This window comes from Ursus maritimus, unplaced genomic scaffold (genome assembly GCF_017311325.1).
Source record: "Ursus maritimus isolate PB19 unplaced genomic scaffold, ASM1731132v1 scaffold_14, whole genome shotgun sequence".
NCBI classification, from domain to species: domain Eukaryota; kingdom Metazoa; phylum Chordata; class Mammalia; order Carnivora; family Ursidae; genus Ursus; species Ursus maritimus.
In genome coordinates this window covers 26,460,807-26,488,624 of record NW_024423786.1, presented here as the reverse complement: position 1 = coordinate 26,488,624, position 27,818 = coordinate 26,460,807, and the positions used below count along the sequence as shown (strand labels likewise).

General features: G+C 44.9%; 1 protein-coding gene across 1 annotated transcript in view; it reads right to left on the bottom strand.

Annotated features, from left to right (window-relative positions):
- Positions 1-27,818, bottom strand: part of ADAMTS9 (ADAM metallopeptidase with thrombospondin type 1 motif 9) — a 155,999-nt gene that overhangs the window by 13,895 nt on the left and 114,286 nt on the right. Inside the window, exons 30-37 of the mRNA XM_040628590.1 lie at positions 22,410-22,583; positions 10,361-10,534; positions 6,277-6,471; positions 5,060-5,192; positions 4,443-4,537; positions 4,233-4,327; positions 4,007-4,140; positions 2,010-2,101 (exon numbers count right to left, since the gene is read on the bottom strand). Coding sequence (XP_040484524.1) covers positions 2,010-2,101; positions 4,007-4,140; positions 4,233-4,327; positions 4,443-4,537; positions 5,060-5,192; positions 6,277-6,471; positions 10,361-10,534; positions 22,410-22,583 — 1,092 coding nt within the window. The remainder of the gene's footprint in view (positions 1-2,009; positions 2,102-4,006; positions 4,141-4,232; positions 4,328-4,442; positions 4,538-5,059; positions 5,193-6,276; positions 6,472-10,360; positions 10,535-22,409; positions 22,584-27,818) is intronic.

The window sequence follows — 27,818 nt, the reverse complement described above, 5'->3', positions numbered from 1 at the left end:
CTCACCTGAAAAGGGAGACATTCTCACAGGTCGCTGTGAGGATTACATGCTACACTGACTTAGAAATGCTGGGCAAAGTCTACAATCTAGGAAACCTTCAATAAATCCAACCAATACCAGCATCAACCACGACAATGCGGCATCCCCAGTGATCAGAACAGAAAACCACATTCTGGCTGTATTTTCAGTTGGGGGCTCTAGGGGAACCTGCTCTTATTGCTAAATAAATCCCCAAAGCAAAAGGGTGGATGGGTGGGGAGGAAGAAGCAGAGTTGCAAACAGAAAGTCCCTCTGCTTTGACTTCCGTGCAATCCTTAGGTGCGGGAAGGAGCCTGTGCTCCAAACACCTGGCCCAAGCGTGCTCCTGCAGACCTTCCCTGGAAAACCGATCTGCCACACACTCAGCTTTCACACTCACGTACTGGTGCTCAATTCAGGTCTGAGGAATAGAATTCTCAAAGTGCCCGATATGGTTTGAAGAATGGGCTAGGAAATATAAATTAGCTTCTCACTAGGCTTTCAGTTTTCTCATTTAGCAACTGCTTCAGGGGCAGGATTTAGCAAATCAATAAGTTCATTTGTCTCTGAATTATTAAAAGAAATGAATGCAAATTACCTTTGATTTACTTAAACTTCCCCAAAGATGCGCGCACAGAGAAACAAGAAAATCCCCGGACTTTTGAAGAAGGCAGGACAGGGCTCATCTATTAGCTGTTAAAATGCAACCCATACCCATGGGGTGTTTGAAGTCATCAGCTGTTCTAAAGAAACAGCACTTCAAAAGTTTTCAATTCCTGGGTAATAGAGGCGAGGCCCCCTTTTACCATTATGCCCTTTGTTTATTTTCTTTCTCCCTGAGAGCTCCCTTTTCACTTCTCTAAAATGTTTAGCATTGCTTTCTGAAGCTGGGGGCTGAGAAAACACTTCGTTAAAAGAAAATTCAGATGTGTTTGTCTTTGGATGGTCTCTGTGGTTGGGCGTAAATCCATCCCGGGGACACAGTGCCTGGGATTCCAAATGCATCTCTAGGCCCCAGTCCCCAGACTTTTGAAGGCCTGTCGGCAAAGTGGGAAATTCCTGACCCAGAGTTTAGCAACAGCCCTGTGAATACCCCATGCAACCCAGAGCAAGAATGAGGGGCCAAGTTCTCCTGCCCGTGATCACCGAATTCCTTCCCTTCTCAGGGCAGGAGCTTCTTGCAAAGACTGATGCTTGCTTTGCAAATTTGGCAGTGGGCTAATTATCACGCCAGCATGTTTCAAAAGGCAAGTTTAAACTTGCCACACCTCTAAAGGGGCCAGAAAGCGTGGAAGTACAGTTGGGCATTGCCATGGCCCTTCAGCGACTTCGCTGAGGAGGGAATCTAGTAGGCGATGAGAAACTTGCACGTCTTCGTCTGAACATGATACGTTTTATACCCTGAAGTAGGGGGAAGAATTTTTCTGTATCGTGCAATGTTTAGAATTTTTAATGGCTGGCCATGCTGTGTGAGCTCCATTTAGTGACAGAACGTTCCTGGGCTTGAAATTGGTTACTGGGGTGGGGCGGAAGGAGACTATTTACACCTTGGAAACTGGCAAAGGCTACAAAGCAGGGCTTTTCATTTTCTTAAAGAGCCAGTCAGGAAACATAGAGCAGCGTGTCACTGCGTAATATTCATTTTATTAACCATCGTCATTTGTCTAAGCAAGCCTCTGCCATCTGACGTCTCACTTACTTCTAAATTTTTACCACCATAATAGGTGCATTTTGCTGAATGCAGAAGTCTGGCGTGTAGCTCTGCCGGGTTCCTTGGGAAGCACTAGGGATTCCTAGATTAGTAGCTCTGAGCATTGCTGAGACTGTTGACGCAGGCGGGCACACTGCCCTCCAGAGCAGCTCCTCTAACAGTAGTCCCAGGAGCGGATGCAGCCAAGGGTCCCCTGGGGGCAGGGTGGGATGTGGGTCCTCGGTCAGTGGAGCCCCCGGCCCCCGCACATACCAGTGGAGCCCCCCACCCCCGCACATACCTGTGGACACTTGGCGGCACTGTAGCAGTCCCCAGCTGTGGCAAAAGGGACAGGGTGCCCATCGCTCGTCCTGGCAAACTGTAAGTCAGTGGCTGTGGGGTTTCGGAGAAAGGGGGAGAAGACAGAAGGACAAAAAGGTACAGAAGGGACAACAGTCACAGAGAGGCAGAAGGGAAGGAGTGTAGTAAGAGAAAGAGTAAGAGGGAGTAGGAGAGAAAAAAGAAATCCAAAGGATCATTAGTGAGCAAATGGGTCCAGATGTGCGCTCGCTTTTCCCCCCATTATATTTGTGGTGCCAAGAGCCTCGTTCCCTGGGTTTCATCTGCACAGTCTCTTCACAGTATGGAAGCCAAAAGGGGGGTGTAAGATGACTTTGGACTTGGTTCTCATACACATAAAAATGTGAATCCCCTCCATTAAATGTAGTGTTCTTAGACGGTTGTGGATCTCCCGTACACCGCCTCCCAGGCTTAAGGACAGTAGGAAATAAGCCACAACAGCATTTCCAACTACTTAGGAGTCACTCCCTGAGGCTTCATCTGTCCTCCCATGGCCTATGCACTACTGTTGCCAAAATGTGGAGCAATTAGAACCCACATCTTGAAAGTATTAGCGGCAGTTTCTCAAGTATGGGGCTCACTTGTAGTTAAAAAAAAAAAGCCAATAAAAACAATGGTTGTGTTTGTAACCCTCTTTGGAACTCCTGAGAGCAGCTCTACAAATGGGGAACACAGATCAGGAGCAGTTTAAGTGAGAATCCCACAAAAGCTGTCGCTCGTGGAACGGGAGGCAGAGGCAACTTTTTACCTTTCCGCCTAGCCTTTCAGGAACAGCAAAAGGCCTTAATCTTTCTGCAGTTACCCATGCTCCAGCGGGAGGGAAGTCTGGGAAAGGGGCCCTTGCAGCTTCAGAGCAGAGAAGCCCTGGGTCTTAGCTGGAGTGTTTTTCTAAGCAAGAAACCGCAGACTCTCTGCCTTTAGCCTGTGTCAGGCTGGCTGAAGGCAATAAAAAAGATCTCGGTACAAATCAACTTTAGCCTATCTCAAGAGGAAAGCAATGCGATATTATGCGAGCCATGTTAATGAGGAAAAATTAATTATTCATGATTTCTGTTTTTCCTTCATTCAAGGGAACATGTTTGGATAGTTTGACTGTCTTTAACCACGCCTATGATTAATGTCCCTAAAAAAATGCAGTGCAGTCTTGGGTATGAAATCAGCTCACATGGAGGCTTGTTAATAAAAGTAAGTCTGGGGGCATCTGGGTGGCTCAGTTGGTTGAGCCTTCAGCTCAGGTCATGATCCCAGGGTCCTGGGATCGAGCCCAGAATCGGGCTCTCTGCTCAGCGGGGAGCCTGCTTCTCCCTCTGCCTGCTGCTCCCCCTGCTAGTGCTCTCTCTCTGACAATAAATAAATAAAATCTTTTTAAAAATATGCTAAAAAAAAAGAGAAGTCTGTGTACCATTTTTCTTCCATGAATTGACAATTAGATAAAATTAGGCTTATGGCCCTGCACGTGTATACATTCTGCAAGGGGGAGCCGCGTGGGGGACGGATGATTCCACAGGAGTCTCTTAGCTTTGAGGTTTGATCTGCTCTCTCTTCTCCCTTAAAAACTTCTGCTTCCACCCTTCCCTTCCCCACACTGATACCCTGTGCCTGGCTAACTCCTAGTTGACCTTCAGTTCTCAGGTTCAGAGTCCTGTGTTGGGGGATGCTGCCCTGACGCCCCACACTGCAGTAGTACCCTTGCCAGGCCTTCACCTCCTCCATTCACTCCCCCGCAGTCTGACCGAGCTCCGCCCCGGGCAAACCCTGCCCCCACGCAGCTTGGACCCTTGCACCCGGGTTGTCATCACTGGACTGCAGGCAGCTCGTCTTGCTTCCCCTTGGCATCTCAGAGCCTTGTCTCTAGCCAGTGAGCAGTGTGCAGCTTGCTGGCTGAATGGAGAGACTCATGAACACATTCCCTCCCCCGTGACATTCCCCTGGACTCACTGATTATCTGCATAGTCGTCAAGTCTATCCTGATTTTCTGGAAGCTGGAAAACCCAGCTGCCGTGTAGTCCTTCCGACACTGGCAGTCATCCCGCCGGCTCCCGTTGTAGGGACACTCGGTTGGGTTGTGCAACCTGCAGTACAGAGAGAATGTTCTGGTAAGCATGGGAAGGTATTTCCAGGGTTCTGAAGGCGTCTGTGCTCTTCTGAGCCTGAGCTCGCCTACCTGTGCCCGTACACCTCAGAGAAATTCTCTGAGTCGCCATGGACCAGCGTAATGTACTCTTTGGGGTGGTCTGACTGCATCCCTGCACAGAAGATCTGAAAGACAGACCAGAAATAGCCAATGAAGAGCAGCTCAGCAACCAGACGATGAGGCCCAGGACCACACACTCCCAAATCATTCTAGAAATAATGACTGATGTCCAACGTTCACCTTCAGGAGCTTTCCTTTGATGAGCAGGAAATGTTCACCATCTTCCCTGGTACCTTTCAGTCTCTTTACCTCCTTGCAGTTTTGGGGTAACTCACCTAGAAAACACGAAATGCAAAAACGGAGCGTGACGCTCCAAGATGCCCACTGTCCGCTATGGAGTGACTATCCTGTTCACACTAACACTATGTTGCTTTAAAAAAGGGGTACAATTTCTTTAAAATTAATTCTTGCCCTTTTGGGGGATAAATGTTTTCTTTATTCTTCCTTTCAATTTTACGGAGAGCTAAGAGACATGTAGCACCCTATAGGTTTAAGGTGTATTGCACAATCAGTTTACTTAACACCCATCATTTCAGAGAGATACAAAAAACAAAACAAAACAAAACCAATGACAAAATGTTTTTTCCCCTTTCAATGAGAACTTGTAGGATCTACCCTCATAGCAACTTTCAAATGCACCAAAATCTGTGTTCACGACAGAATTCATGCCGTGCGTTACATCCCCAGTCCTTCTTTCTCTTACGACTTCTCTATTTCCAGAAAGGGTAGGCCAACAAAGAAACAAAGAAACCCCGTTCCCCATGCCCCAGAAAGATGGCTTCCGCGGGCGAACTTACAGTGATAGATATTGTGACACGTTTTCCTCTCTTCTGGCTTCAAATCAGCAGGGCACAAGTGGCTGGGCTGGTCCTCGTTGGTTAAACATTGCACAGATCTGTGTGTCACTCCCACGCCACAAGACACTGAGCACTACAAGGCAGAACAGAGTCAGGGGTGCACAGGGGTGCAGCTGCTGAACACGGCGGGGGGGGGGGGGCGGAGAGGACAGCTCTGTGGCACACAGCTCACAGCCTGAGGCGTCATGTCCAGAGTGTCATTTCAGACCTCAGGCTTCTGAAAACCCAACAGCTGACATGTATGGGACACGTATGGCGGGCCAGTCTCTGTGCTAAGCATGATACCCAGACGTTTATACATGTGTGCCTTACATATGTGTTTATATAGACATAGGGTATGTGTACCCAATATGATATATATATATATATATATATGTATTCTCATTTAAGCCTCACAAAAATTCTCTGAGATGGTACTACCATTATTCTATTTTTACAGAGAGGAAATTGGGGTGCACATGTCAAAAGAAATTTGTTCAAGGTCATGGTGGAGCTGGGAATCAAACCCTAACTACTTTCAACTGATCTCGTACTTCACACCTCATCACTTTCCAATCCTGAGAACCTAGGAGTCCGGAGCCCGGGGCGGTGGCAAGATTTCAGGGCAGTCCCAATTTAAAATAGTCTCACGTATTGTGCTCCTAATGCAATGAAATATTCCCGTTAAAGAGGGGCTAGGATATATTGACTTCCTGACCACAGAAGCAATGACTAAGTCTTCTGTCACTCTTACTATGTGATAGAGTTCTAGGGGGCTTGCTTTTAGAAGCCCTGTGGTAAAACACAGGTAACTTGACATTTGCTATGGTAATCTGACAGCTGTTGACATATTGACTTCTTCACAACCACCCACTTTGCAGATGTGGAAACTGAGACACAAAAGTGTTGCCCTTTGCATTCAGCTGGGAAGTAGTAGCACCGGGATTCACAGGGAGGCTGTCCGGCTTCGGAGCCCATGCTCTATGCATAGGGGCCATCCTGCCACCCGAGAAGAAAACCCTTCTCCTCCCATAAGCCCATTTCAAGACGTTAACTCCCGTGTCTTCTCATCATTTCAGCTGGGAGGAGAATCACTCGGATGGGTCAGGCGGGATGTGTCTAAGATGGAGTTTGGGATCCCAACGCTTTTGGATTTGATGACCAAACGGTCTACTTACGCTCCCCCAGTTGCCGACTCTCCAGGTGGCCGAGACAGGGCACTCCCTCAGGTAGCAGGGGTGGACGCTGGGGGGCTGAGTGCCGGGGCAGTTGATGGTGGTTTGGTAGCTGTACTCATAATTCTCCTTCCCGGGGTATATCTCGCTACAGGAGACGAGCCTTTGTTTGTAGCCCTTTCCACAGGTCACTGAGCACTGGGAAGACAGGGGTCGGGAGGAGAGGCTGAGCAGCGCCTGGGGGCAGCCCACAATAGGCCGTGACCTCCACATCCAGCGCTGACCCCAGACGCCGCCCGCTGCCCAGAAAGCCCTCACTTTATTAGCTAGTTTACGCATTTCAAGTGGCAGGCCCCGAGCCCACAGGGGCCATGCAACCCGAAACCACACCTTCCAGGATCTAGTGCTTCCACTGTATCTTCTTGGCCCCCCAGGGCAGGTGGGGGCGCTTTAGGCCCCTTCTTTGGATTTCAAGGGGAAAAAGGGGGCGGGGCTCCAGCTATCCCTGGCCCCATTTATGGGATCCCCACCAGGACCGCAAGCTTTTCCAAACCTACAGTGACCATACCAGAGCTGTGACCATGGGGGGATGGGAGGAGTGTCACAGCCCACCTGAGTTAGGTGTGAAACCCAAGCACTTAGGCAAGAGGGGACTCCAGGACAGTTTTCCTTCCAAGCTCCATGGCGTTTTGCTTTCCCATCTGCTCTCCACTTAACATCCTCTCTTCTCTCTCCTGCCCATATATCTTGAACTATTACCTCTACCCTCTCTCTTTCTCCGTCTCACCAGATCAAGTGATTGCTTAACCTTTTTACCATAATTACACGGCATTTAAAAATACACAAACAACACAGAAAAGAAGAAAGAATGAATGTCTTACTAGTGTCCCAGATCCTTCCCCTGATGAGACATCTAATTGGTTATTGATGGAATTTTCAAATATGCTCAACCTCGCCAGCTAAGTGTTTTATATAATACATTTAAAAACTAACATGGAAGTATAATGAATTTAGTTTTGATAGTATTTTTAGACAGTGTCATCAAATAACCTCCTATCTCTTGTAAAATTAAGTGAGAGAATCAGGATTCTTGAGCCCAAAGGCTGTTTGAGGTGGCCTATATGAACCCCCGAAACAGTCCACAGCAAGCGGTGTGTGGTGCTTTTTCTGGGGTGAGGGATCACAGCATCCATCAGGTCTCATGAGCTATTAAAAGCCACAGTGTCATTCATTCTGGACATCTTCTGGGCTGTTGCTTTAAGCCACATGGCATTCCTCTCCCATAACTGCTCTAGGGAGAAGATGCCCCTTGCAGAGGTTCTGGAGGCAAGGAGGGAGCAGGCCCAGCCAGGGGCACAGAGAGTGCCGCCGGGCCCTCCTTTTCCACTGGCTTGAGACCTGGAAGCATCCTGCCTACATTTCTTCCTTCTTCGGCTGCTGATGTTCAAATGCCCGCAGAGCCAGCAGATGCCAGGCCCAGGGGCGGGCGAAGCTAGTCTGGGGTGTTTCATGTGTCACTGTCTGTTTGTCTGTCCAGGCTGGGAGGGAGGAGGGAGTGAGGACGCTCTTACTCTGGACTCCCCATGCCTTGGGGCCTTGTGCTTGTTTCATGAACATCTATTACTTCTCTGATTGGAAAAGAAGAGTAAAGCAGGATGAAGGAATAAGAATGTGCACTCCTTGCCTTGGTGAGACACTTCAGGCCTGAGCAGAGAAAATGCATGCATCAGCCAAGGGGGGATGGGTCCTCCTTCCCCATCTGGCCCAGGCCTCCCCACATTCAAGTAGAGCCCAGAAAGAAGCACACAGCTCGCCGGATAACGGAGGTCCCGCAGAGAAGGCAGGGCTTGCTGGGGCCCTTGCGTTTTACCAGAAGCTTTTCTAGAGGGATTTCTGGTCCAGTGCCTTTGGCACCATGGTCCTTGCATCCATGTGAGGACCTATCTCTAACCCTTGCAACTTTGCCTGTAAATTTGCAGAGTTCTCAATCCATGATATATTCGAGAATTTGTAGCAATATGGAAGGCTTTCTTTCTTTTTTTTTTTTTTTTAAATCTCTAAATCTCATCTGTTGCGGGTTAAGATTAAGGTTAAAATAAATCTATAGGAGTGACAGGACTCAGTCTTAGAAAGAGATCAAAATTCTTTTAGCATAATAATAGCAGCACAAAAAAGACTGGCTAAGATGAAGAGGCCAATGTTCACAGTGTGAAAGGTGTAGAAACTCCAGAACCAAGAACTAAGCCAGAAACCAACTAAGAGGAGGCCACCAGGAGGCAGAGAGGGACAGAGGCCTGAGGAAGGAGAGACAGAAAGGCAGGCTTTCCCCCTACTGCAAGCCAGGGCGTGGCCTGGTGGGACAGTGCTAAGAACCAGAAGTTACGGACCATGCCTGATGAGGAACCAGGAGAGGTGAATCGAAGAGAAGAGAGGAGCCCTCCCCATGTACCTTCCCCTACCCTTCCTGGGATTTGAATGGGTTGGAACTTATGCCTCAAACTCAAAGTCAAGGACTATTTGAACAAGCATCTGGACTCCCTGGGTTCCTGGCTAGCCAATGGTAAATCTACTTCCTAATGATTTGGACCATGTCTCCCCTCCACTCTTAAGAGCACACAGAGAACAAGCAGAGTGGGGGTAAAGCAGGGTTTCTCCACCTCAGCACCATTGCCCTCTGGGCCAGATGGCTCTCTGTTGGGAGTGTGTGTGGCAGCGGAGGGGCTGTCCCACGGACTGTAGGATGTTTAGAAGCATCCCTGACCTCGACCCACTAGATACCAGGAGCATCCCGCTTCTCCCAGTTTTGACAATCAAAAATGTCTCCAGACACAGCCAGATGTCTGCTGGATGGAGAAGGGGAGGCAAAATCATTGGAGTAAAGAGAAGGATGGGAGACATAGTTAGAAAGGACTTCAGGCCAGCTACAGTGCAGAAACAATTCAACACCCAACACATTTCATCTACACGCCAATATTCCTCCTATTAAAATGTGAAATTGCTGTCCTGTCAAACTTGAAAGAGGGTTCAGTGACGAGCATCCTATCTAAAAATCTTCAACACCTTTGCTCTGAGCCCAGGTAATTGCACCTCTCATTCTTTTTGGGCAATGACAAACTGGTTTGCATATTACAGGTCTTTCAGGCTTTGAAAATGTTATGAGGCTTGAAAACAATACAATCATGCTATTATTACCATTGGTATATTAATAATAAAAAGTTTCTAGGTTAGGCATTGTGTACACACGGAGAGAAGAAGAAATTGATTTCTTGACTAATACGGAAAATTACTTTCTTCCTCTGGATTGGAGGTTGTGAAACAAGCTACCCATATTTGGCCCATGAAAGTGTTTGGTTTGTCCCACACAATGTTCCAAATAAAAGATTTGAATCCACATTTTAAAGTTAGGAGATCTCATATAAAAGTTCAGATTTTTGTCCTCCCTTGAAAAGTCAGGTCTGGTAACACTGGACACACATTTCTGCATGGCCTCTGCCAGAGAGGGAGAGAAGTCTGCTCTCATCACATGGTTTGTGCTGGTTTGTCATAGTATCCACCATTCCCTGTTGTCTCCCTGACACGAAGGGCATTTTCTTTTCTTTTCTTTTTTTTTTTTTTTATTAAAGATTTTATTTATGTGACAGAGAGACAGCCAGCGAGAGAGGGAACACAAGCAGGGGGAGTGGGAGAGGAAGAAGCAGGCTCCCAGCAGAGGAGCCTGATGTGGGGCTCGATCCCAGAACGCCGGGATCACGCCCTGAGCCGAAGGCAGACGCTTAACGACTGAGCCACCCAGGTGCCCCACGAAGGGCATTTTCTGACCTTAACTTTCTTCAGACACCAACAGCCATCAAATGAACTTGCAGGCCCAGTGATGATTCTCCTTCCTTATCATACAAACAGGGCGTCAAGGGGAGTCACAGAATTGCATGACATCTCAAGCGCTCTCCCATCTTGCACATGGGACGCTCTGGCCCCAGAAGGCAGAACTGGCAGATGGGTCTGAGTCTCCCCCATTCCTGCCCTGGCCCCTCTGTTGCCCTCAAGCTGTCACTGACCTGAAGGTGTTTACAGAATTCTGGGGACGTACCTCTGACCATTCTCCTGTGATCCAGACATACTCGCAGGGCTGCAAACTACAGCTCTCGTGGTCCACAGGCCGCTGGCTCAGGTCACACTGTACGCCGTGAACCTCGCTGCCTTTGTCCGCATCCACGCACACCACCTTGCGGTACCTGGAGCCTTCGCCGCATGTCTTGGTGCACTGTTCACGACAGACAAAACAGGTGTCGATATGGAAAAGTAATATACAGCTGATCATATGCTGTTATTATAGAGATTTATTTTCGCATCTATACACCCATTAGGACTGCGAGGCCTCTGAGGGCAGGAAAGATCAGAGAACTCATTGCTTTATCCCACTTACCCCCAACACTGTTCCAGGCACAGTGACAAGTGTTTGGTAAGTGGCTACTGGAATGAAGGAATGAAAGCATGAATGAATGGATTTCAGGTGTGGAAAGGACCTTAAGGCTTGATTACTTTACTCATTCAAATACGAATCCCTTTAAAACTTACAGCGAAGTGATTGTTGCCCTGGTGTCTAAATACCTCTAGAGCCAGGGAGGCTGTCATCTGTGCAGGTGGCTCATTTCATCTTACTATTAAACATATCACGTTGCAGATGGCAGCCTTTTGTTCTAGCTGTCCATTCCAGGGGAGCATGAAGGACAAATTTCATTTCTCCCAAGTCATACCCCTTCAGGGGCTTGACAGACGTTGCTTTGTCGTGACCCCCGACTGCCTTTTCTTCTCTAGGACAGACTGCTCTCATCCTCGTTCGCTCAGGAAATATTCACCAAGTTCCTAGTGTCAGGCCCTGAGATGGGTCCTGGGTCAACAAGAGTGGACACGCACAGCATAGCCCCTGCTCTCAGGGAGGAGCTTATATTTTAGGAGCAAAGACAGATGAGGAGGACGTAGACAGATAGGTAGTGAGATTTAGCAAGTCCTATGATCTCCATTTTTCAGGTGGAGAAACTGGGACTTAGCTTACATGCCCTGCCCCAGATCAAACATCTCTTTGTGAGGGAGATGGGACACATGTTTTTATCTCCATAAACCAAGGCAGGAATATAGAGCAAGCGGTAGGTTCTGTTCTCGGATTATCTCTATGTTGCCCGCAAGGTCTTTATCTTTTCTCTTTAACCAACAACAAACCTCACCTTTGAAGTTTAACCTAGTTATCTGTGTTGCTAAAGGTTTCTCAAAGCCTGTCCTATCTAAAGCATCTGTGTCACCCAGCATTTCAAGACTCTAAACTACCTTGGAAAACCACAATGAGCTAAGCCAGGGGCCTCCTGTTTCCTTTACACCAAGATTACACACTCTGTTGTCCCTCGGCCTTATCTAACTCACTGACAACAACCAAGAGCTGTTGTTAGCATGGTGTCTTCTAAACTTTCTCTTTTTAGTATTTGGGGAGACCCACAGATCCCAACCTGTCTTTCTCTTTTCTCACGCCTCCTTCCCTTTTATTACCTGTCTCATCCCGAAGGCATTTCAGTTTGGGATCCAGTCTGACTCAGAAAGTCTTTTCGGATATGCCTGGTGCCTTTCTTTTCTTTTCTTTCCTCTTTTCTTTTCTTTTTCCCTCCCTCCCTCTTTTCTTTCTTTCTCTTTCTTTCTTTCTTTCTTTCTTTCTTTCTTTCTTTCTTTCCTTCCTTCCTTCCTTCCTTCCTTCCTTCCTTTCTTTCTTTCTTTCTTTCTTTCTTTCTTTCTTTCTTTCTTTCTTTCTTTCTTTTCTTTCCTCCTGTAGTAAAATACATGTAACATTTACCATTGCAACCATTTTAAAGGGCACAATTCACTGTCGTTTAATCATCTGTAATGTCATACAATCATCATCACTATGTGGTTGCAGAATATTTTTGTCACCCCAAAAGGAGATCTCGTACCCATTAAACAGTCAGTCCCCACTTCCCCAACCAGCAGCCTGTAGCAACCACGATCTGCTCTCTGTCTCTCCGGGTTTGCCTGTTTTGGCTATTTCATATACAGGGAATCCTACCACACGTGGCCTTTTATGACCAGCTTCTTTGTTTAGAACGACGCTTGCAGGGTTCATCCATGTCATAGTGTGACTCAGTGCTCCATTCCTTCTCTGGCTGAATAATCATCTGTTGTGTGGCTACACCATGTTTTGCCCTTCAAATGACAATGGACACTGGGTTGTTTCCACCTTTTGGCTATTGTGAATGGTGTCGCCATGTGCATGTGTGTCCAAGTTTGAACACCGAGTGCACTTCTCTTCGGTCCAGCCGGGAGTAGAAACACTGGGTCCTGTGGTGTACCCTGTGTCTTTTGTGAGCCTCTTTGTTGTTTTAGGAAGTAAAAGGACCATGTGATATGTCCTGGTAGACCCTTCTCATCTGCAAACTTAACTCATAGTTTCTGCTGCTTGGAAGCAAACCTCAGGGTCTAGAATGTGGAGTCATTCATTTTTTCTGGGGGTACAAATATGAATTGAAAGCTCGGGGGGAGAGCATTGAGGAGCAAATCACTTCCAAGACCCCTAGCACAGCCCTTGCCTGGCATTTCCTGGGCCTCTGGAGTATGCTGGGTACCACTGTGATGTAAGGACACTTTTGTTTATTCGTTAAAAAAAAAAAAAAGCCAAAGGAATTACAGAGCCAGTGGACGTTTAAAAACAAAACAAAAATGTGGTTAATCTGTGATGTGTAGATAGATGCAAAAGAAATACTTAACTGCCCACAGAGAAAATAATTCCTTAGAACAGGAAGACCTAGGCCACTCAGATTCTGATGACCGGGCAGCCTGAACTGGACCAAACCTTCCAGCGTGCTCTCATTTGCACTCATCCCCAGGGCCGCAATCTGTGTCAATAAGTAACACTTCAGAGCAGAAATACAAACTTTCCCGGACCCTTGTTTGCTTTTTAAGTGCTTTTGCCTTGGTCTTTAAGAAAGGTTAACTAGCATAAAAACTTTCTTGCCAACAGTGGAAAAGGGAGTTGGAGAACCTTACCTTTAACATAACTTTTAGAAAAATTAAGCTAAGTAAATAAGTGACTTGTCCCATGCTTTAGAATTAGTCAGCAGCTGTGAAGGTCACCTGTCAAGGCTCTACTCCTGCAGTCCTAACTCGAGCACAGGGGCTGGGTGAGCAGAAGACAAACCCACCCAAGCTATTGCATTTTATCAGCTTTTGGTAATATCGCCACCCACCCCCTGGCCCCAGGATAAGGACTCTTTCCTCTGTCCTAGAATATGACCTAGAATGTTCTAAAAACAGCCAGAAAGTTCAACTAGCCTCATTTTAACTTCCAAAAGTTTTTCTCAATTCTCCTTGCAGCTTTGAGAAAACAACAACAACAACAACTATATCCGAAGTGCATAAGTAACACCACCAGCCTCCCTGAAGTTTAGGACACACTGTAATTCAGCAAGTCAGTGGTCACGGGGTGGGCTAAATTGGGTAGCTTGCTCACTGTCCCGCAGGCTACATATGCCTTTAAATGTGGAGGAAAATACCTGTCCAAATTTGAGAGTGAAGAAGACCTAAAATAAACTTTTAAAGTACTATTTTATTTAGCCAGATAGGTTGACCATAGGGTGATGGTCTAAAAGGGTCATTTTATGCGATGTGTAGAAAGTGCCTTTCCCAAAGGATGGTAATGAAGTTGCTTTATGCTTTTTTGGTGAGTTGTCCTAACCATGGGTGGAAAAAATCACTTCCCATAGTCACAACTCTACCTTTTAAGACTGTTGAGTTTCTTCACAGATAAAATAATTTGTAGTGTTGCTTCTGGTGTAAGACTACCACCGCGAGCTAGTGAGTGCACAGAAGAGTCACAGAACAAATGGGGACTCTGACAGCATGGGTTCTGTGTGTGCGACGTAGAGTTTTTATGTCATAAGGAACAGCAGTTACAAGTCAATTTATCTAACAATGCTTTAAATTAAAAAAAGAAAAAGCAGTCTTCAAATTACCAATGGGTTCTTTCTCAAAGCTCATTTTAAAGTCAAAGTTAGGTACGTGGAGTTTGGACATTCTTGCCCCCAAATAATATATATGTAGGGGAAAAGGCAGAAATAATAAGTATGGAGACATTTGATACCTTTAAAGTTATTCACTCCTCCAGCCAGTATCTGCTATGGGCCAAGGTCTGTGCTGGGTGCTGGGATACAGCCTTGACATCTTTCTAGTCATGTGCTCTCTCGGTTATGACACCCGGGTGGCTGAAACTCCCACCCAGCAGTCCACCAATCAGGACAGCCGGCTACCTGGTGAGCACTTAGGGCTGCCTCCTACGGCTGTATGGGCAGACACGGGTTTCGTAACAGAGCATGATGGCGAAAGAAGCCGCCAGGGTCTTCCACAGCTCTGACAGCAGGAGAAGAGAAAGGACCAGGGACCAGGTTCCAGAATTCGCACAGCGCTGAAAGTGGTACCCAAGCACCGGAGGATGAGGGGAGGAATGAATGAGGAGATGGGTTAAGCAGGCAAGAAGGAGAAGGGGGCATTCGCAGGAGGGGCTCAGCGTGGAGGTCGCGGTGAATGTCACGGGGAGGTAGGGCACAGGAATGGCCACTGTAGGTGGGGGTGGTGACAGTTCCAACTGAGATGGGGATTTCAACAGGTGGGCAGAGACCAGGTCATGAAGGGGCTTGTTACTATTATCATTACTAATTATTATTAAAGAGCTTCTGTGAAATGAGGGGCTTGTTACCCCCCCCCCCCCCCCCATAGCTTGGGAGAAAACCCAAACCCTTGCCGGGGCCTGCGGGACACACCCTAGTTGGCTGCTCTGGCAGGTCCGATCTCACTTCAGCCTTCTCTCGGCTCCTGCCGTGCTGCGCTTTTGTCTGCAGACACGCTGGGCTCTGTCCTCCTCCTTCTACCTGGAACTGCCTCCTCCTGCCCTTCACCTCCAACCAATAACCCTAGGGAAGGTAGGACTGGCCTGTCGTTCTCGGTCTGTCTCGGCACCTTCTTCCTGTCCCAGCATCGTTCACACTTGGCAATTTCATAAAACGTGTTTGTGGGCTTGTTTTCTGTCTCTCCCAGGAGCCAATCAACTTCAGCATAGCAGTGTCATAGTGTCTACTGCGTCCCGGATGCCCAGAGCCCAGCACTTTGCAGGTGCTGGATAAAGATTTCTCCAGTAAATTAATGAGGGAAGGAGTAACAAAGAGTCAATGTCTAGTGCCTGTACACACCCCACTCTGATCACTCCCTACTGCAACGTTTTTGTAACCAACTGACCAAAGGCTTGCTGCTCTTTTGTAACTTTTCTGGGCTGAGGAGGTAAACTTGGGACTCATTCTACAGCTGATCTCAATAAAAGCCCTTGGAATCCAAATATGTATGAGAGTGGTCCAAGTCTCTGCACTGGGCCAGACAGCCATGGGGTGGGCAGCCCTGTGAAGGCCAGGCATATCCGAGCACAGCTTGTCTGTGGCAATGTGGCAAGAAAATAAAATATCTGTTCTTACAGGAAAAACAGAGTTGGCTTGACGGTTTTAAAAGACGTTTTAGAATGTCATGATTCTAAGTGTTAAGAAAGATATTGCTCTATAACGTTTTTCGTTTTTCCTCCCTCCTCCCCCCCTTCCCTTCTTCCTATCTTTTTTTGTCCTTCTGGTTCATTCATAGATTCATTTATTCAAGAAGTGTTTTCAGTGCTCTAGGTACTGTGCTAAATGCTGGGGAAAACTCTGGTGAATGAACTCTCTGACCTCAAATGGGTGATAATGGTGTGATCTGCAAGGACTTCTGAGAAGTAACATCTTAGGTGAAGTCTGAAAAATGGGCCAAGGTGACCGAAGTGAGGGAAGGAGCAGGGCAGCCTCGTTGTGATGCATAGGCACTAGGGACAAGAGAATACTTGGGGTAAAGGTGGAAAAAAGAACACTTGCAAGTCCTGGGAGATTTATTCCTTAATGCTGGGAGATGTGTAACCACATGCTCACCATTCAAATTTGATCAAAAGACCTCTGCAGCTGTAAGTAAATTTATATGTCAGATTATAATACGATGAAGAAGTAAATCCTCTATGATGGTAACTTTCAAATGAATTTTGCCTCATGAACATTACAATTCTAAAGTGAGTAAAACTGAGTATGGGGAGGTCAAATAACTTGCCCGAAGTTGGCAGGTGATATCAAAAGCTCAACATTCACGTCTGGATACAGCACTTTTCCTCTTCTCTAATTGCTTTGCCCTCCAGTACAGTCCAGGCTGTACTCTTACGGTATCATGAGGGCACACGGATGCTCCTTCCCTGCTGCTCAGGAGCCAGGCCTCACAACGAATGAAGGAGGACCCCCAAGGTGTTCCATCCCCACTAAGACCGCCCCAACAACAGGACTTACTGTCAACCAATGGGACCCAGAATTTCCTTTTTTGAAGGGAGTGAGAGGCTCACCCCGTCAAAGGAATCATACTTTATGTCAACTCTGCAGTAAGAGGCTAGACAAGCCATTAAAAAAGGAAATAAAATAATTCACTGTAGATGACTGTTGACATGGGAGGCAGTAGAATATAAAGATTCAGAGCTGTGTTCCAGAAGCCAGGCTTCCAGGCTTCAAATCCCAGTCTGATTACTTACTAACTACATGAACTTGGATGAATTAACCTATCTAAGCCTCAAGTTTCCTCATCTTTAAGTGAGGATGACATTTAATTACTTCATTAGAGAGTTATGGAAAGGTTAAATGAGGTCTTCCACATAAAAATACTCAACATAGTACTTCATAACAATAAGATGTATTATTTTTATCATTGGGATTGGCCACAACCCTATATAAGGGATGCCACTCATTTTGTAACCTATGAGAATGGTAGCCCTCGAGTTGTGCAGTGTACAACCTGTGTGACTGCATAAAACATCCTTGATGATCATGCTGTCGTGGGTATGTAGACCTCGTGCTCCTTACAGCAGACACCTGGATTATTTCTCAAAATAAGGAGGTTGCCATTTACTATGTACCCAGCATGAAACACATCTTGCCAACAAACAAGTGGGTTTTAATAATTCACAGGAGGGAAGCAAAAGAGAAAAATGCACACTCAAAAAGCAAACAAGAGCTCTGAAGTGCTTGCCAAGGCCTGCTAAGAAGACAGCTTCCTGTATTGGGGTAGGATGCCTCTAGCACATCCCATCCAGTGGTCCTCGGCTCTGAGGCTGGGCCTTGGTATCCTCACTAACACCAGCTCCAGGTGCCACTCGTGGAGGGGAAGAACGTCAGGACACGTGTCTGCGCAAGGTAGGTGTCAGGAAAGATGGTAGCAGAGGGAGTGGGTGGGTACGGAGGTAGGAGGAAGAGAGGAGGGTGAGCGTTGTGACTGAGGGGGGTCTGAAGGGTGCTCTTCTACCCAACGTGCCGTGTAACAAGGATTCCTTGATCATGAAATTAGGGACAATGAAGAATTATACTTGGACTTTGCCAGGCACACACAGGATCTGCCCACAGGCAATCAAGACTTCGGATCTAGCCGCTATCAACACTCGCTCTAAGTCTAGTGGCTGTGATGACATAAAAGAGCCCCCAGCATGCTCTGCCTAGGAAGAACAAAGACTTTTTGATGGATCTTGTCCCTCCTCCAGCTGCCCTGAGCCTCATTTTGCCAATTCAGTGTCAAGTGAGGGCGCCCCCTCGTGCTCTACCCTCTCTTAGCACCCAGGTCCACCTTTCTCAGACTTTGCACTCCGGGTTCAGGCAGGTGAGAAAGCATGGTTGCAGGAGGGTAACTATTAGAATCTGCTTTACTCACCACCGAAAGATTCTTTTGTCTTTGTGAGAACGGTTAACCTCTCACTTTTAAATTCGGCCACAGGTCAGGCTATCTCCATCGGTGTTCCGCTCCAATGTGGAGCTTGCTAGCAATATTTGAGGAAGGGTTTTAAAAGATCCATCCGCATAGCGCATGCAAAGCTGTACACTTCTAGGCCTATTTTGTAAGATCAGAGAAGGGACTTCCTCAGTGCATATTTGGCAAGGTTTCCACTCTTTGGAATTCAGAAGGAATTGTAAGTGGAGCTTGCATTTCCCTGATTGGCTCCAGCATTTTCAAAAGTTGGCTAAAGCTTAAGCAGTCAGCTTAGATTCATTTCGGAACACTCTCTTACTTTCTGTTCCTTGGAAGAGTTACCCAGGGTCGAGTCTGGTGCAAGACGAAGAGGGAGAGGGAGAGGGAGAAAGCTGGCAGCGGTGGGTCTGAAACAAGACTACAAAGAGAATCAAGAGGTAACTCTGAGGGAGACAGAGATCAGGGAGCCTTTTCTTCCTTCCATATCTGATATCATCAATTTCCCAACCACTCTGCCATCTCTAAATTTCTCAGAACAGCTCTGCATCATTATTATTATACCCCTTCTACAGGTGGCAAACCCAAAGATCTGAAAAATCAAGAATCCTTGTTCTAAGTCACATGGCTAAAAAGTCACAGTCCTGGGATATGAACCAGTCTGCAGAATTCCACAGCCTCTGGGGTTCCCAATAACTGTGTGGCTCAAGTGCAATTAATTTGAAATTTACTTTAGCCATTCCTTCCCACCATCGTCTGGTGGAAGTAAAAAACATATAGAAAGAAAACAAGCAAAAAAAGTGAGTAGACAGAGGAGCAAAAGTCCTAAAGAAAAGAGATGACTGTAAACAGTGGATTCAATCCATCAGGAGGGTGAGGGAGAGGGAAGGACAGGGACGGAAGGCTGATCCCCACATGGGCTAACAATATGGTTGTGAAAACACAATCCCATTCAAAATTGCATCAAAAAGCATAAAACACCTATGGATAAATTTAACCAACATTGAAAGCTCTAGGACACTGATAAAAGAAATTGAAAATGACACAAATAAATGAAAAGATATTCTGTGCTCACGAGCTGGCAAAATTATTGTGAAAATGTCCACAGTACCTAAAGCAATCTACAGATTTAATGCAATCCTTATCAAGGAGGTAGGAGGAAGAGAGGAGGGTGAGCATTGTGACTGAGGGGGGTCTGAAGGGTGCTCTTCTACCCAACGTGCTGTGTAGCATTTTGCACAGATATAGAAGAAACAATCCGAAAATTTGCATGGAACCACAAAGGACCCAGAATAGCTAAAGCAATCTTGAGAAAGAAGAACAAAGATCATCAGGCGTCACACTCCCTTATTTCAAACTATATTACAAAATTATAGGGATTAAAACAGAATGGTATTGGCATAAAAAAGGATACATAGATCAATGAAACAGAATAGTGAGTCCAGAAGTAAGTCATGCCGATATGGTTAATTCATTTATGACAGAGGAGCCAAGAAGATACAATGGGGAAAAGCCAGTCTCTTCCATAAATGGTGTTGGGGAAAATGGACAGTCACATGCAAAAGTATGGAACTGGACTCCTACCTTACACTATACACAGAAATGAACTCACAGTGGATTAAAGACTTGAAACAGAAAGGTCTGAAAACATAAAACTGCTGGAAGGAAACATAGGGGGTAAGATCCCTGACATTAGTTTTGGCTATAATTGTTTTGAATGTGACACCAAGAACAAAGGTATCAAAAGCAAAAATAAACAGGTGGGACTACATCAAACTAAAAATGGGCAAAGGACCTGACCAGACATTTCTCAAAAGAAGACATACAAATGGCCAACAGATATATGAAAAGGTGCTCACCATTGCTAATCATCAGGGAAACCCACATGAAAACCACAATGAGATACCGCCTCACACCTGCTAGAATGCCTATTAGCAAAAAACAGCAAGTGTTGGCGAGGGTCTGGAGAAAAGGGAACCCCTGCGCACTGTGCACTGTGGGTGGGAATGTAAATTAGTGCATCCTCTATGGAAAACAGTATGGAGGTTCTTCAAAAAATTAAAAACAGGGGGGCACCTGGGTGGCTCAGTCGATAAGTGTCTGACTTTGACTCAGGGCGTGATCCCAGGGTCCTGGGATCGAGCCCTGCATCGGGCTCCCTTCTCGGCTAGGAGCCTGCTTCTTCCTCTCCCACTCCCCCTGCTTGTGTTCCCTCTCTCGCTGGCTGTCTCTCTCTGTCAAATAAATAAGTAAACAAATAAAATGTTTTAAAAAAAATTAAAAACAGGGAGTGCCTGGGTGGCTCAGTTGGTTAAGTGTCTGCCTTTGGCTCAGGTCATGATCTCAGGGTCCTGGGATCGAGCCCCGTGTTGCGTCAGGCTTCCTGCTCAGCAGGGAGTCTGCTTCTCCCTCCCCCTCTGTGCTCTCTCTTTCTCAAATAAATAAATAAATAAAATATTTTAAAAAATCAAAAACAAAACTACCTTATGATCTTGCAATTCTACTTCTGGGTGTTTCTCTGGAGGAAATAAAATCACTTACTTGAGAAGATATCTGCTCCCCCCGCCCACCATGTTCACTGTAGCAGTATTTACAATAGCCAAGACACGGAAGCAACTTAGGTATCCATCGATGGGTGTGTGAATTAAAAAAATGTGTATACACACACACACACACACACACACACGCACACACACACACTGGAATATAACAGCCACAAAAAGAAGGAAATCCTGCCATCTGTGACAATATGGATGGACCTTGAGGGCATTGTGCTGAGTGATATCGGCCAGACAGAGAAACACAAATATTGTAGGATCTCAGTTACATGTGGAATCTTAAAACAAGCAAATCTATAGATACAGAGAACAGATTGGTGGCTGCCAGAGGTGATGGGTAGGGGTGAGCTGACTGGGTGAAGGGGGTCAAAAGGTACAAACTTCCAGCTGTAAAAGAAATAAGTCCTGGGGATCTAATATACAGCAGGGTGACTATAGTTAACAACAGTGTATCATATATTTGAAAGTTGCCAAGAGAGTAGATCTTAAAAGTTTTCATCACCAGAAAAAAAAAAATTGTAACTTTGTGAGGTAACAGAAGTTAACTGTAACAGTTATTATTAATACTAACTTTCTGTGGTAATTATTTTATAATAGATACATATAACAAATCATCATGTTTTCACCTAAAATAAATACAATATATTATATGCCAATTATATCTCCATACACCTGGGGAAAAAATGAAGTGGTATTGCCAGGAGCACTTGTGTAAATATTTTTAAAAAAATGCAGTGGTAGTATCTCGGGATGGTTTACATTTAGGATCAAGTCTTGCTCCTTTTACTTGCTGGGTATGTGACACTGGGACAAATGACATTGGCTCTCAGAACTCAGTTTCCCTGACCGCGAAATGGGATGATAATAGTGACACCCACTTTGCCTAGTGCTTCAAAAGATGAATACGCGAGGGGATGCATATAAAGTGCTGTGCGCTGTGCCAGGCACTGTTTCTCCCTGTTCTAAAATCCATTCCTGGTGGGAAATTCCTGTCTTATTATTCGTATCTCCAAGCCCTTGACAGCATGTACTTTTTAGTTCATTCCACTGTCAGTGGACGCAGCTGTGCTTTCTTATACTCTTTCTCCCTTTTCTACAATGTATTCCGTTCTGGAACTAGAGATTCCCTCCTCCTAAAGTCTTACCTTCTCTAGCCAGACTTTTCTCCAGGGACACGCAGAGTTTTCTTTAACTAAACATTAACTTGGGGAGGGAGAAAAACAAGTCTATCTATTTCTGCATCAACTGAGCTGTTTTTCAGATTCTATCATTTTTTTTTTAAACATTGGAAATGCTTCACTAATTAATCAGGGCTTCACAAGCGTGCCTGTCTTTGACTCGACAGCCAAAGTCAGGAAAGGAGACACACACAGAGCAGGTCCTAACTCGAGTCTGGCCGTTGGAACTAATACAGAATGACCAAGTTGGGATATACATATCGAAAGTATGTTTTCTATCTCCCCCTCCTTTCGTGCAAGATAGCTGTATACATTTGGCCCAAGGCCTGATACAGCTTTTCTGGAGGCAGCCCGACTTGGAACATTCAAGAACACAGACGTAGGAACTGCATAAAAAGGAGGAGCTCTCCCACCCTGGTCGGAGCGAATTGCTCGCCGTCTGACTGCAAACCTTCTGGGAAAGAGCCAGCCTTGTCACCGTGCTTGAAGTCATTTCAGGGTAATGGATGTGATGATTGCAAGGGGGTTGAGCGAAATGCCTGGCAGGTGCCCACTTCATGGCTCTACTTACTTCTTGCCATTCCTCTGCCCTCCAAGCATAGAGAGGACACGGCGGGGCTTGGCAGACGCGCTCCGACTCCGGTCTGGTGTACGGGTTGCACTCGGACTCTCTGGCTATTTTGTGTGCTCCCATCTGACAGCCCACACTTCGCCGCCGTGTGCCTTGGCCACAGGACACAGAGCACTAAGAAGAAAGACCGTGTAAGTGGGAGCTTTGAGTCATTTGGTGGGGAGGGTGTGTGTGTGTGTGTGTGTGTGTGTGTGGCAGGGGTGGAGAGGGTCACAGGCATGGGGAATGCACCTAATCCGATGACTTTCACCACTATTACAAAGCTTTCTAATTTCCAATGAAAGGGACCCAAGATAATGTCTTAAATTTGCAAACTTAACTGCCTTTCAAGGCTGGTGAGTGAGAAACGTATTTGAGTCTTAGGGAATCTCTAAAGTTACCCAAATTCTCGGAGATTGAATGAGGCTGTGAAAGATCATTATGAAACATTTAATACAACCTAGAAATAAATAGTGCTGCCATGTGAAATGAAAACCCCAAATGATTTCTATCCCAAAGGACTGGAAGTTCTTGAAAATTGGAGACACAGTGCTGTTGTACAGGAACTTCGGGGCAGATTAAAAGTATAACCCAAGGAGAGTAAATCACGGAAGATTTTAGGGCCTTATAAGTAGAATTATTTTCTCCCTCTCTTCCTTTCCTTGCTCCTATTCCTGGAGACAGAGGAAAAAAATTTTTTTTAACTACTGAATTCACAGAAGTATTAGAGCCTATTTACAACCTCAGATGAATATATGGGAAGTAAAAGCTGACAAGGAAAAACCATTTCTGCGGGCGGGCGTCATGTTTCCAGCCCTTGAAAAATACTGTTAATCAGGCTGAAACATTTTGTTGACCAAGTTGCAAAGCACCATATTAAGTCTGCAATTCACTTTCCTTTAAATTAATTTTTTAATGGTTTCCTCATTGCTGGGTTTCATAATCTCACTTATGGGCAGGCCAAGAATTATTGTCTTTATTAAGGTTTTGACAGTTAGAAACTACAGGCAGCATTGCTTGGAAAGAAGAGCATATTATTACTTGAGCCATTTAAAATTGTTACCAAGTTTTTGCAATAGCTCGGCCTCCATTAATTTGTCTGGCATTGAGAAAACAAGTTTAACATACATTACAGCCATATTTCTGAGAGGAAGACTTAAAGAAGAGAATCACGATCTTTTCAATTAGAAAAGTATTCTTGTCCAATTAACCTGCCGCAGGATTCATCTTGCTCTGAGGTTAATGGGAATTTACCAGCGAGAAGCACACCCAATGGATCTGCTGAATATTAATTTTATTTTCATTTCAGATTTTAAGAAAAGAGTTGATACTATTTAGAGGGCAGCTCAGGAAATCATATCATTTCAGAGGAATCTATGCCACGCAGGAGCCCGAACGTTCACATCAAAGCTAGCTGAAGAGAAGGAAATATTTTGAGGCAACATAGCTACTATTGTTGGGGTTTAATTGTATTAATTGGATTGAATGAGTTTATGACCCAGAAGAAACCAGACTTTTAAAGTCATTATGTCCTGGGTGGAATGGGAGGGTTCCTGAAGACAAGTGATGGCCTTGTCTACAGAGAATGACCATTTAATGCTCATGGGAGCTACACGTATAATATTTCCCATTGATTACCCTGGAAATGAATGAACTATAACTGGGGGGAATCACTGCGTGAATGACAGAAAGGTTCTGACATCATCATCATTGACAACAAACACTGACAACTAAAAAACCCTTTGGCTATTTGAATTTGGGATTATATCTATCTACCTACCTATCTGATCCCAAATTCAAACAGCCAAAGGGTTTTATATATATGAATGTCTCTGCACAAACCTAGAACAGTGTATCAAAATGGAAAGGCAAAGAAAGACTAAGAATAATTAGGTAAACAAATCCGAGCATGGCATAGGGCTGATATAAATCCAAAATCTCACAATGTTTTAATAACCTAAAGAAAAAGGAACAAACGTTAAAGACTTTTGGAGTGTGTACTGTTCAAGCTCTGAGTAAATGAAACCTCTTTTTGATGCTATTGTTATTGAGCAAATTACTTATGGTTCAACAAAGGCAAGGTATTAAGAGCCATAAGCATCCAACAGTAACCAAAAATCACTTCCTCCAGTGTTCAACAATCTCTCAAAAGGCAAATAAAGACACGGGAAGGTTCAGTGGTGGAATATGCCATGGTGGCTTCTGGTTTTTATAATGTCAAAGCCAGCTTGAAAAGAAAGGAAGTTCTGCCATGACTTAAATGCATGTAAGGTCTGAGCTTTGCCTTTCTGAACACCCCCCTCCCATGGTCATCTTCGTTCAAAATGAAATATGCTGCCTCAGAGTTAGTTCTCTGCGTTCAACTTTCTTCTTGTGCTGTCTCAAGGGAGGCAACGATTTGCATACAGAGCCAGCCCTGCTTGCTTGGCGAATTCTGAGAGATTTGTATGGAAAGCCCATGAATAAAACAGCATCCGAAAGACCTCTGCATGACCCTGGAGGTGGTGAGGGTGGTGGTGTGTGCACGTGTGTGTGCTTAATGCTTCTTGTTCTATTCAGTACATCTTCTAGTTAGTGTGCAGGGGAAAAAGGTTGAGCAGTCTCTATTAATGTGTTTCCCCCTGCCCTCATTCCAGCATGGAATGTGCAGGTTTGAAAGGAGATGTTTATAGTTCCGAACTACTGAGCTGGGAGCTATGTTTCATCTCTCTGTCCTCCCTACTGTGCAATGCTAACATGCAGAACTCCCCAACTTACAGGGGGACCTCGACACTTATTTCCACGGATAAAAAGAATCTCTGCAACTTTCAATGTGTGGGGAATTATAATAAATACCTGAAAACTGGAAAGTATTTTACATACTTTTTTCCAGTATTATTTCTGAAATTATGGCGGTGATGTTATTTAGAGGAGGGACTAGCTTGAAAAATAACCAAATGAACCAACTTTAATAAATGATAACAGTCCCAATAATAATAGCAACCTTTTACTAAGCACTTACTATGTGCCAGACTGTACTAGGGTTTCTCAACCTAATAATCCTTTATTGCTTGGAGCTGTCCTCTATCCATCATAGGAAGTTCAGCAGCATCCCTGGACTCTACCCATTTAATGCCAGTCATATCTCCCTCCTCCACCAACTTATGACAACCAACACTGTCTCTAGACATTGCCAAATGTCCCAAGAGTATAAAATCACCCCTAGTTGAGAGCTGAGCTGTATCCTAAGCATTTGATAGAATGTATCTTTTCTACTTCCTAATAAACCTTTCAGAGAGATCCTGCACAAAGATGGCAAAGAACAGGGATAATCAACTCCAGCAAACACAAAAACATAAAGCAGTCAAAGTGAATTCTGCCCTAGGCAACGTGCCATGGCTACTCTGGTTTAGAAGTGGGCTTCCAGTTTTAAAATATGGTACTAATTGGGTGCAGTCTTTTATACTACGTCAGCAAGAGTGTGGGTGAGACGCCTGTATTCAAACATGTCAACATCAATGCTTACAGTTCAAGTACAAACGAAATAACGGAGAGCACGAAGCACTCAAGCGACTCTCTTTCTCATCACTGACTATGTGCATATGGTGTCCTTGATTTCTCAAAGGACACAAGCTACACATTTGCCATGTTTCTGCATTAAACACGGGCAGAATACTTCAGAATCAGACACCACACCCCAGCCGTAATTACAAAAGTTCTAACCAAAAATGGCTGGTGGATTCATCATGCGATTTAGCATTAGCAGTGAAGAGCTTTTAAAATTTAATTATTTCCCTCCAATGACGGCAAGACGGAGCATTATGTTTCGTATCACTAAGAAAAAAAGGGCTATTTTAATTAAATCATGGCATTCCATTGGTTGTTAGACCCATTCTGAGCACAGAGGGGTTCAAGGGTGAGAAAGACATGCAGCTCAGGACGGAGAAATGAACTGACCGAGTGAATTCATGATTGACAAGCGAGGATGAAGTGTTACTTTTATTCTAATCTGATCATTTACTCTTTTTATTTCTTTTTTTTTTTTTTTTTTTTTTAAAGATTTTTAATGTATTTATTCGACAGAGACAGAGACAGCCAGCGAGAGAGGGAACACAAGCAGGGGGAGTGGGAGAGGAGGAAGCAGGCTCACAGCAGAGGAGCCTGATGTGGGGCTCGATCCCATAACGCCGGGATCACGCCCTGAGCCGAAGGCAGACGCTTAACCGCTGTGCCACCCAGGCGCCCCTACTCTTTTTATTTCTGACCTTCATTTTTTTAAAAAATCTTTCTATGGGAACGGATTAAACAATTTTTACTCTGGAATGGTTCTGTATCATGGGACTACAGAGCCTTCACATTTATCAAACTGAATCAAGAATCTGATGCCGATTTTTGTCTTAAAATTTCATGGGCACCCCTTATCTCTTGATCAAAAGCATCTAAACAAATTGAATGTGAACTTCCAAAAAACTGCTTTAAAATTTTAGTGAGGATGTTTTCCAATATAAGCTTTCCTTTTATTGGGAAAATTTCCCTGACAAATTCAAGATTTGCAAAAAATGTAGATTCTACTTTGAATCTCAAAGCACCAATTTCAAGGGCGAGACATGAAGATCAACACAGCCCAATATTCTATACGTGCTATTATCCTCAGACATTCTGACATGATGAGAAATGGCACTAATTCTTCTTCCTACCTCAAACAGGAGATGACTAGAATATAGTTCCAGCAGAAAACAGAAGGGCTCGATAGATATAAAAATCTTCTAAACATTGTTGCAAATGGATAATCATTACTCTTGCTTCAATATCACTGCCTTAGGGGTATTTCTGTTTACCAATGGATCATTAGTAAGCCAATAATCTTTAACCATGCAGACCGTCTTTCTCCATTAACACTGCATCTGATTATTTTCAGGCATACTTCTAAATTGCATAAATCAGATTTTGCCCATGCAGCACCTTGTCTTGCCTGTCTTTATAATTCATTTCTACAAATCAAATCATGGCATTACAAAGCTGGCCACAGACCATTACATAACTCTGTTTACTTGCATTTTCTACAAAGGTGACTAGACTGTTTTATTAAGCAATCATTTTGAACAGGTGCAGCCTTTTCTAGGGAGGCATTCTGATAATCCTATTACCTTATGTTAAAAAAAACAAAAAACAAAAAACAAACCCCAGGGTTCAAACCTAATCATCCCAGCTTTGTAAGCAATTTTAGACTTCCCAACAAGATCACAGACTACTAGACTAAAACTCACACTGTGTTTACCAATAAAAAGCGAAAGATTCTTTTAATCGTCTCTATATTGAATAAATTGGCCTATAAAATGAGCATCATTTCCATGCTCCAAACTTAATATTCAGGGCATGATGCAAATAGAT